The sequence below is a fragment of the Plasmodium inui genome (assembly GCF_000524495.1).
Source record: "Plasmodium inui San Antonio 1 unplaced genomic scaffold supercont1.10, whole genome shotgun sequence".
NCBI classification, from domain to species: domain Eukaryota; phylum Apicomplexa; class Aconoidasida; order Haemosporida; family Plasmodiidae; genus Plasmodium; species Plasmodium inui.
In genome coordinates, this window is record NW_008481844.1 from 334,773 (window position 1) to 345,559 (window position 10,787).

Here is a 10,787-nt window from a genome sequence, read left to right on the forward strand (position 1 = left end):
TTTTTTCTTTTTCGCACTAGGTGGAGGTAAGATAATAGGACATGGTCATTCTTACCCCTCAAACGAAATTCACAATGATGAGTTAAAAAAATATGTTGATACAAACGACGAAGTAATATTTCCGTGTCTGCTTCGTTTCTCCCGTCTGTGTATATATCTATATACAGATCTGCTTTAAAAATTACCCCCCCTGATGCGTTTCAACATTTATGGCTTAAATGAGCCCCTATTTAGTCTGTACAGACGCTCTAATGTGCGCGCTCTTTACTCATGGGCACCTTTTTAGTGGATTAGAATCCGAACGGGAATTAAAAAAAGAAGGATTCTAAAACGAAATGAAAACATATCAATGCTGCAGATAGAAAGCGCTAATCGGGCTCTTAAAAGCTGCTCGCTGGACCCGTTAAGTGTAGACATGGTAAGGATACGTCGGGTGTACTTCTCGTGAGCGCGGCGCGCGGGAATATTCTCCACATTATATATGGCATCTTTACAATTCAATATAGTACAATGTAAGTTAATTTAATTCTGTTCATTTTATTGTTTTATTTTATTTATTTTTTTTTTTTTATCTTGCTGCCATTTCGTTGTAAACGCATTTAAGCTTTCCCTGTAGCGAAATGGACGTGGTGCATTTAAATGTTGGTGCATGTGTTAGCTGCTCTAGCTGATACACACATGAGGAGACATTTTTACTTATTTATCCACCTGTGCCGCGCATGACGCCCCATAAACACGTTGCTCGATTTATTCGGCTTTACAGGGCTATCTTTCATTTTAGCCATAACGCAAATGAAAACTTCGTCCAAATTAGGAACTTCTAACATTTTCATGTGTACTATTCGCAGATCATCAACGCGTCATCCACACCTCATAATTTGTTCGGTGACGCAAACAACATTAGTAACAAGCTTGGGTGCAAAAATAGCGTTAACATGGACTTAACGGCGGCGTGCACAGGATTCGTTTTCGCCTTTGCTACAGGTTCTTTTTTATGAGTGAAAAAAGGGAGTGCACCTTGGAACATGATAAGTTTATTTTTTTCTCGTTTTTCTTCACATTTTTCTTCACATTTTTCCTATCGCCACTTGCGTGTGTCCATTTCCCCCCCCCCCTCCTTGCAGCGTATAACTTTTTACCTAAGTATAAGAACATCCTCATCGTTGGCAGCGACGCGCTAAGCAATTTTGTCGACTGGAGGGACCGCAACACATGTGTTTTATTCGGCGACGCCGCAGGTGATATCCATGCGTGTGTAAATTCTCCCTACTAGTTTGTCGGAACAAAAGTGGAAGAAACATCACCTCACTTTAGTTGCACAACGTGCCCAGATAAAGCAGCCATTTGGAGAACAAAAATAAAATGGATACCCCAATTGGCTCTGCCCCTACCGCGGACACCTTCAGTATTTAACACCTGACCAATTCGAAAAAACGCCCCCGCGAACAACAGCTTTCCCCTCCCCCCCCTTTGCAGGAGCTGTCGTGTTACAAAGGACAGAACCAAATGAAGAAAATCACATATATGATTATTCCCTAGGATCGAACAGCGAACTGAATGATTTATTAACAATTAACTTCGAATGCGATGAATACAATTTGGAAACGCCAAATAAAAACAAATATGGAAAATTGAATATGAATGGGAAAGAAGTATTCAGATACACCATTAGCAACTTGCCAAAGATTGTCCAGAAGGCTACACATGAGGCTAACATAAAAATGGAGGAGATTAACTACTTTATATTTCATCAGGCTAACATACGAATTATAGAGACTGTGTCAAAAAGTTTGGACATTCCGCTATCCAAGGTGAATGCGTTTTCTTTTCCTTTACGATTCGTTTGCAACTTGGCGGCCACCACGTCACGCATACGCACGATAAAGACGCATACGAATGAGAAACACGCATGGCGAACCCTTTCACTCATTTTAAATAGGTCCTGGTTAACCTAGACGAGCACGCGAACACGTCCGCCGCCTCCATCCCCTTGTGCCTATCAGAAAACGTATGAGATGGAAAGGAACGGAAAAAATAAAACTTATAAATATGAATATGTACATTCAGGGTGCACCCCCCCCTAACCCGTCGTGTGCATTATATGAGTCGTGCATGATCAAGCTTAACCAAATAAATAATTACATTGTCAACAAAGTGCCAATGTTTCAATGTTGGATGTTTTATTATTTATCCTTCCTCCAATTCGTTACCACCGCTTTTCCATTTGCCTCTCTACAGATACACAGCGGGAAAATCAAAAGGAATGACGTCATATGTATGTGTGGCTTCGGAGCAGGCATGTCATACGGATGTGTCATATTTAAATATTAACAACAAAGAAGGGGGCGCAAACAGCACGCCTCTTTGCGTTATTTTTAAAACCCTCCAACCCTGAAGCTCTTCGAATGTTATATTTCTGTGCATTGCGTATGTGAAGATTTATGAAGGAATAAAATAAAAAAAAAAAAACACCTTTTTTGCTATATGCACAAATGCAGAACTATGTTAACGCCCCAGATTTAACGACTTTTTTTTTTTTTTTTTTTTTTTTTTAAATTATTATGTTTGCCTTCCCGTGGTTACGTTTCTGTTCCCTCCATTGTTAATTTAATTTGTATCATTGCAAAGTCTGCTTCCTTTTTTTTTCCATGCCTATACTTTTTATACATCTTTTATATTAACGTTTACGTACCTATTGCGATTTTTGCACGAAAGAGTGAAATTCCTTTTGACAAACTCTGAGCCGAATAAAATGGGTCACTGGATAATGGGCACACGAAAGGAAGGCGAATAAATGAACATACGACCGTGGGATCGTACGGATAGGGAAAAAGCAGTTACATGTTGTTCATGCGAGTGGGAAATTTTGCGGGAAATTATTATCTATGCCGTCAAAGTGGAAGATTAAAAGGGACGAGGGGAGGAAACCGATAAGATACACATGAAAAATGAGAATAAAAAAAAGGAACTGCCCGTTTTCTTCACACCTTCACAACTCTTAAACTATTAAACGTTTTAGCTTTTATTCCCTTATCCCACCGTCTACACCTTCTTCCTTTCTGTGATGTGGAACAACGGGAGAGTACTACTGCTGAAGAGAAGATACATCACTTTTCGACATTTTACGAGCCAAGTGAAAGTGTATGACAGCCTGAAAATTATCGAAAGCAAAAGTTTGTATGAAGACAAAAATACCAAAATTAGTATACGCGAGTCGTCGAAATATGCCATCCCTATACCGCAATGCGACCGTTCCATAATAAGCTCCGTCATTTATAGGGTTTTCCTGTAAGGTTGAAAAATGATGAACATGTGGTTTGCACACGTGGCCCACTGCATTTATTGGCACAACGAGAAAGAGAAAAAGATATTTTTCCCCAAATGGCCTAACATTTTAACACACAAACTGCGCACACAATTGAGTGTCTATAAAAAGAAGAATTAGTAAATTCCCTCCCCTCCATTTATGTACGTTTCCGTCCTCTTTCCCCTTTTTAACCATTAGAAAGCATACCGAATATGGGGAATGTGCTTGGAGACTAATCCACCTAATCATGGAAAGGCTTGAAAATGAAGAAATACTGAAGCTGTTTCGGATTGAGGAATCCTTTAATATGAAGATGTATTTTTACATTTTACATTTATGGCTAATTAACAAGAGATTAAGACATGAGCAGTACCAGGGCGAGATAATTAACACGTACATTTTTGACATCACGTGGAGAATTGTGCGTGACTGGATGCTTTTAAAGGATGTCCCCGAGTATTGTTTCAACACGGAGCTTCTGAATTGCCAGGAGTATGCCTTCGGGGTGGGTTTCTTTCGCGTATCGGCGCGTCACTGGATTACATCGCGAATTCGGAAGGTCCTCCCCTGACGCACTAGCTATATTTTAAAATTCAGCTTCATTTACGCACATTGGAACATTCAGCGCCTGTAAATGTACTATACACCCTCCCCCTCTTCATGCAGTTCCTGGTGTCCTTAGACGAGGCCGCCACCAGCGTGGACATTTTTCCATCCCTCCTAAAGGATATCTTGTGGGAGTTAGTTTGCCCTAAACGTGCACACATACATCCCTTTGTATGTGCTTATTTATATGTACTTACCTGCTTATACTTGAGCAGCGCAAAGTAGCAAATGACAAACGACTTCTCTCCCCACACGCAGGCATCTTTATGAGAAAAAAGTAAAGAAAAGCGGAAACATAGTCACCGAGTTGAGCAAATATAGCATTCTCCAAATGAGGCACATTTTTAATCTATCAAGTGATCATTTTCTGCAGGCATACTTTATCTGGTGTGTACTCCATATTAATGTTTTTTTTTTTTCAACCTATTTAGCCACCCGTTTATAAGTTTATGCAATCAAAATAGACATTTAAAAAAGCAAAATGCACCTTCAGAAATTTCCCACACACACCTGCCATGGGACGAACTACTTATGGGGATGTAAAGACGATATATGTATTTTTCTATTTTCCTTGTAGGGCCGATTTTTACAACCAAAAAAAATCCAATCGCCGTTTGCCCGCCCTGTGCCAACAGATATCCTATGGAGGTAAAACAAAACAGATGAAGCGAAAGAGAGAAGCGAAACAGAGAAGCGAAGCAGAGAAGCGAAGCGCCCAGAACAGAAAACACAGTTTGATGCCCGTGCACATAAACCACCCCTTTTTTTTTGACAACGTTTCAGGCTACCGTCCAAAGGATAAAAATAAATATCTCCCCTATGATGATGGAAAAAAGCTATTACCAAGAACTTACTAGGAGAACAATCTGCGATGTGACCCGTGCCATGCCTTCCCATCTTCCCCTTTTATATGTTTATTTTCGTGCAGTTTTAACAGAGGAACATTTTCTTCTCCCCTGTGAAAATGATTGCCACTGTAAAATGTATACCTTCAAACAGTTTACCCATAATTTTAGCTACATTTTTTAAAGTCTTCAAAATTTAGCTTATTTGTATAAGAAGGAAATGCAAATGAGAAACGAATTATAATCGATTGGCGTTTTTATGTGTAATTTTTTTTTTTTTTTTTTTATACAATAATATGACATTTTGTAAAAGCACATTTTAAAAAAAAAGGCATGAAATTATAGCCTTACAATATGTGTAATTTTTTTTTTTTTTGTTTTTTTTTGTTCATATAGTTTTATTTTTATTTCATTTAAAAAATTTGCTACACGTTTACGTATATATATGTATTGTATACATTTGTCGTAAACATACACGTATGCATTTTTTTTATTCCCCACTTAAATGCTAAAAGTCACATAATTTGTAATTTACTTTTGCTTAACTGTTTTTTCTCCCCCCCTTCTTTTCTTTCTGTTTAAAACGTAGTAGTAGAACACTTTGCCTGGTAACCCAACCCTATTACAATTTATCACCCTTTTGTACAATTATACGTGTATATATTTTTTCCTTTTTCGTGGAGGGGGGGCACTTCGGAATGCTATGTAAATGTTTTATTCGCCAAAAAATATGAATACCTGATATGTATTTTGGAAGGACCTTCTTTTCGTAATTTATAAACATACGTGCCTTTCGCATATCTTTGGGCGCCCCCCCCAGGTTAATTTTTCTTTTTTTTGTACTATTCCATACCGGACTGGACCCCTACCCCTCAGCGTACATATACATATATATATACGTATACATAATGTACTAGATTAAAAATGAAAAATGGAAAAGAAAAGTAGTTACAAAACGGTGTTACTAGGCGAATCATCAGTGGGCAAATCGAGCATAGTTTTACGTTTGACGAAGGATACCTTTCACGATAACACGAACACAACGATAGGTGCCTCCTTCTGCACATATGTAGTCAACCTGAACGAGCTGAAGATGAAAAGCAGCAACAGTGGTATGAACAGCGGCATCAACAGTAACAGGAGCAGCAGCACCAATATTAATATCAGCAGCAACCTTAGCAGCAACAGTAATGATAATTTCTCTTTTAATAAAGAACACCTCAAAAACAACGAAGGCCCGTGTAACATAAAATTTGATATATGGGACACCGCGGGACAGGAAAGGTATGCAAGTATTGTCCCCCTATACTATCGAGGTGCCACGTGTGCCATAGTCGTTTTCGACATTAGTAATTCAAGTAGCCTAGATAGAGCCAAAACATGGGTAAATCAATTAAAAATCAGTAGCAATTATATAATAATTTTGGTTGCGAACAAAATAGATAAAAACAAATTTCAGGTAGATATGCTAGATGTGCAGAAATATGCCAAGGAAAACAATCTGCTCTTTATTCAAACAAGCGCCAAGACCGGTACCAACATAAAAAATATTTTTTACATGCTTGCTGAGGAAATATATAAAAATATTATAAATAATAAAAGTAACGTAGACAGTAAAGCTGCCAGTAGCAACGTGATAAATCTAGATAGTGAAAAGCATGCCGGGAAAAACTGCTGCTAGTTGTTTTGTTTATGTGTATAACAAGTAATTTGCAAATGTTTTCGCAGAAAGCGTTTTTTTCCATTTGCCCTTTTTCCTCCTTCTCCCCATTCGCTTATTTTGTTAATTTGTGTAAAACAAAAGATTGATTCAGTTTTTTTTCAATTTAAAAGTTGCATATGAATAATTAAAATAAAAGCACAAATTGAGTGCTACCTTTTTGCACTGCACAATGTGCGATTTTAATTTTATATGCACTCATGTGTACAAATCAGTGATTCATACATTTGCGAATATGTACAAATATTTGAATAACCCGCCCCCGTGCGCAAATTTAGTTTCACACTATTTTGAATGTGCAACCTTTTTTTCGCGCTTGTTGATATCACGAAAAATTCCCCGAAAAACCTTCTTTTCACTTTATAAATATGTACGCATACGGACCAATGCGTATGTATCTATGCATGTATATGTACATTTATGCTTGTACATATACACACGCGCGTCCGTACATTTGTTTAAACAAATTAAATAACACACTGAATTAAAATAATTATATGCCCCCACCTCCCCCGCTTGCTTGGAATAGTACGATGTCGATTGTGTACAGAAATGTCCCTTCCTCATTTTTAATGTTGAAATTTTGCACCCACAGGTACCTCGGATGAATGTCCTGTAAAACCCTGAACACCTCCATGTGAAACGCCGATGATGATGCATCACTCTTTTGGAACTTTTTGCTACTAGAAAGGTACATGTAAAGTTGAAATAGGATAAATTTCCCCCTATCTATCTTCAAGAATTTAAATAAATTTGCGATATCGCTTATGAAAAGATCCGCTTCGTTGGTGTTCTTTTTTAGGAAGCCTCCATTTCTACTATTCTCACAATTCTGTAAAGTTCCTACTTTATTAACAACATTTAGAGCATTTTCAGCGTTGCCATTATATGATGCGCCCAGAACATTTTTGGGGTTATTATCTACATTGCACTGAACGGCGTTTAGTACGACGTCATACGCACCACCTCCATGGTTTAGCTTGGTAAAATGTGTGCCGCATTTCGGAAGACACAGCACCTTCATGCACGTCTTCTCCCTATGAAAACTTTCAAAATAGTCACAAAATAGCACAAAGAACGTGTTTGACATTTCGATATAATCATCCTCCGATATATAGCACGTAATCTTCTCAAAGAGCTTATTTTCCACATTCTCGATAAAACTGTAAGAAATTTGTCCGTATCCTTCTAGCAATTTTTCCAAGATTTCGGAGACGTAACCATATATTTCGTACACATATAAGTGATTAGCTATGTAGAGAAGTTTTTTTAACAGGTTTAATTTTAAGCACATACTGCAGAACGCCTCCATAAATAGCTGCACGTAGGTATGTCTATTTTTTAGGTACAAAAATATATCTAACTTTATTAAGCATTCAATAATTTTGCTCATATTTATAAATAAATCACGTTTCGCACTTTCCGTGGGAAGATTTCCCCAATTTGTCTTCGCCGTACCGTTATCTGAAGCCTTCCTACATGTAAAGCTGCTGCCGTTCTTCTTTGCGTTAACCTTTGCAATTTCATTTTTCAAAGTTCCTAATAACAAATCTTCGCTAATTTCATATCTATATTTGGAATTGGACAGGGATATCAGAACTTTTGATAAGTTATCCAAGGAAATGTGCTTATATGTGTTTAAATAATTTCTAGCCAAATCATCCATGATATTATATTTTAAACTAATTAACTCCTTTCTGTGATATCTGCTATTTGAGTGCTTTTCAGTAAAAAATTGGAACTTAGAACAAGTTAGAAGAATTAAAGATATAACGTCCTCGTTAAGCATTCTATTGCGTTTAAAATAGTTATATGCTTTATAAACGTGGTACCAAACATTTTTTACATGCTCAAAAAGAACAATTCTATCGAAAAATAAATTATTCAGAAAAATTAGGGAACACACATACTGATCTCTTTGGAAATTCTTTTCTTCATTGAGATTTTGAATATAAAGGTTGCTGACTTTTAAAACGTTTCTGCAGAATACCTTCTGAACACCACTTGCAATTAGGCTGCTATGTGCTGCTCTATTTTTCACATTTTTGTATATATACGAGAGGTCATTCAAAACGTAGATATATGTATCATTAAATCTCGTTATTGTATTCTTATTTACTATGAAATAATACAAGATGCACGAGATGTTATTAAACAGTAAATAAAAATCATACGAATTGTGCACCTGTTCTGCCTTTGCGAAAGAGTTAGACAGAACTTTAATAGACAACAAATCACTAATTTTCAATTTGAAATTAAAATCCAAATAATTTTCTATTTTGTAAAAGTAATATTCACTTCTCTCCCCTATTTTTATTTTCTGCAAATTTTCCAGACTCATCCCATTAGTTGCGTCATCACCATTACTATGTATAATGTGTACTGCATCTGTATTATTTACTTTTAAGCATTTCTCCAGGAACCTATTTGACGCTTCTAAGCCGAATTTCAAAGTAGCGCAGAATAAAACATTATTGGTAAAATACCTCCTTCTTACTAAAGTAAAATGTATGTTCTTTATAGAAATGAGTGAAATGGAAATAGCCTGAAGATTTTCAAATTTTACGTTCGAAAAACTTTTTAGCAAATGTTCGTACAAGAGACCAAAGGTGTTGTCCATAATTTTATTTAAAACATTTTTATTATTTAGCGAACTTAGTAGTGTACTATAATTTACATCAGAAAGAACCTTTCTTTCGTTTTCTCTTTCTCTCAAAAATTGATAGATGCATAAAATCACGTCCTTTAACTTGGAAACTACCGAGGCAGTGGAATGTACTTCTTTCTTAATCATGTCACAGTATATATTCACCAATTTTACAAGATAGTCTACGTTTTCGTCTGTTAAATTGTTGTGAACATTATCCACAAGTTTATTGTCTATGTTAATATTCCTACTTAAATTGTCAACGTATAACTTTAAAATGTTTACGACGTTTTTCTTTTCAATTTTATCTATATCTTCTAACAACTTGTCATAACATTTCTTGTAAATTTCATCTTTGCTCATTTTGAGCGCGTAATTCCCCTTGTTTTTTAATTCTCTGAAATGGTATACATTAAACATGTTCTTCCCCATTAAAAGTTTATCAAAAATAATGCTAGAATCATTATTAATGAGATATGTGTTTAATATAAAAAGGACCTTGTAAATTTCATGACCAAAAAGATATAAATTATCAAAGACATGGTTAAAATAAAAATTATAGAAAAGAGACAACTTCCTGTCACTTTTATTCCATCTAAAAAAATAAACCATAAAATGAATTAATTCATTTCCGCTCATTTCATGGACATATTTAATCAATCTATTGCAAATTTTTCCTAATAGTTCCCTTCTATGAAAATGTAAATCCTTCTCACTGAATTCGAATTCATTTATTTTGCATAAAACGGTTTTATCTACACCCTTTACTGCCACGAAAAAATCACCATCACGACTAAATTTCCTGTCCAACTCATCAAATATTTTTATGCTTTGTATTATTTCACTAAAACTTATATAGTTAAAACATTTTTTATATTTATTTAGCAAATATTTGTATATTATCTCTGCACTAATTCCTTCATATTTCTCATTTTTGTGCCTGGGTAAATTGTTCAATAACATTAACCTATCACATATATTTGAGTTATCACTAAAAAGCGAGTATAACTTTTTTTCCCCATAGCATTCCTTTTTTTTCTTACTATTTTGATAATTCAAATTTACAGTAGCAAAATTTGACTTTAAATATACACATTTTAAAGGAGATAAGTATTTTTTCATGCAACGTATTTTTGTTTTCCTTAAAGCAATCATAATGTTAGCAATCGGAGTCCTTGGGAAACCCAAAAGAGTTGTGCTTTTTCCTTCTATATTTTTTTATCTTCGTTTTATCGTTACTTGGCTTCATTTTCTGGAAAAAATGAATGATATTGTACGTACCTCAAAACGTAAGTTTAAAAAAATGAAATTTTATAATTTTTTTCATTACAGATATATAGAATGGTTTTTATAAAATTTCTTCATTTCGTGAATTGCGTTTATTCAATTATTATTTTTTTGTTTCACGTTAGCTCTTTAAAGTCGTCATCAATTGTAAGAACTTAAATTTTTTAAATTAACAACGGCATTAAACATCCTCACCCGACATTTTACGCACAACAAAATATAGGATAAAATTTGTATATTTTAGGTGAATTACTGAATATATAGCTATAAAGGATGAGCTGTTAATTTATTTTTTTTAAATATATTTATATACTTCACAAGAATCACACTGGTATAATTTTCTTTCTTTTCTCTTGTTGTCACCTCTTAACAAAG

General features: G+C 35.2%; 4 protein-coding genes across 4 annotated transcripts in view; 3 read left to right on the forward strand and 1 right to left on the reverse strand.

The window, feature by feature from the left end:
* Positions 1-2,331, forward strand: part of C922_02784 (3-oxoacyl-[acyl-carrier-protein] synthase III) — a gene marked incomplete at both ends in the record, with an annotated part of 2,971 nt that extends 640 nt beyond the window's left edge. The window contains 7 exons of the mRNA XM_008818383.1: positions 21-112; positions 287-418; positions 849-984; positions 1,125-1,238; positions 1,477-1,811; positions 1,940-2,008; positions 2,239-2,331. Coding sequence (XP_008816605.1) covers positions 21-112; positions 287-418; positions 849-984; positions 1,125-1,238; positions 1,477-1,811; positions 1,940-2,008; positions 2,239-2,331 — 971 coding nt within the window. The remainder of the gene's footprint in view (positions 1-20; positions 113-286; positions 419-848; positions 985-1,124; positions 1,239-1,476; positions 1,812-1,939; positions 2,009-2,238) is intronic.
* Positions 2,332-3,064: 733 nt separating this feature from the next.
* C922_02785 (hypothetical protein) lies at positions 3,065-4,770 on the forward strand (the record flags this gene model as incomplete). Its single annotated transcript, XM_008818384.1, has 6 exons — positions 3,065-3,288; positions 3,506-3,812; positions 3,974-4,047; positions 4,172-4,300; positions 4,491-4,561; positions 4,697-4,770. The coding sequence occupies 6 exons, from the start codon at positions 3,065-3,067 to the stop codon at positions 4,768-4,770; spliced, it is 879 nt and encodes a 292-aa protein (XP_008816606.1).
* Positions 4,771-5,689: 919 nt separating this feature from the next.
* Positions 5,690-6,439, forward strand: C922_02786 (rab family, other; the record flags this gene model as incomplete). Its single annotated transcript, XM_008818385.1, has 1 exon — positions 5,690-6,439. The coding sequence occupies one exon, from the start codon at positions 5,690-5,692 to the stop codon at positions 6,437-6,439; it is 750 nt and encodes a 249-aa protein (XP_008816607.1).
* A 532-nt stretch (positions 6,440-6,971) lies between these two features.
* Positions 6,972-10,280, reverse strand: C922_02787 (hypothetical protein; the record flags this gene model as incomplete). Its single annotated transcript, XM_008818386.1, has 1 exon — positions 6,972-10,280. One exon carries the CDS (start codon positions 10,278-10,280, stop codon positions 6,972-6,974), a length of 3,309 nt encoding a protein of 1,102 aa, XP_008816608.1.
* Positions 10,281-10,787: the final 507 nt, after the last annotated feature.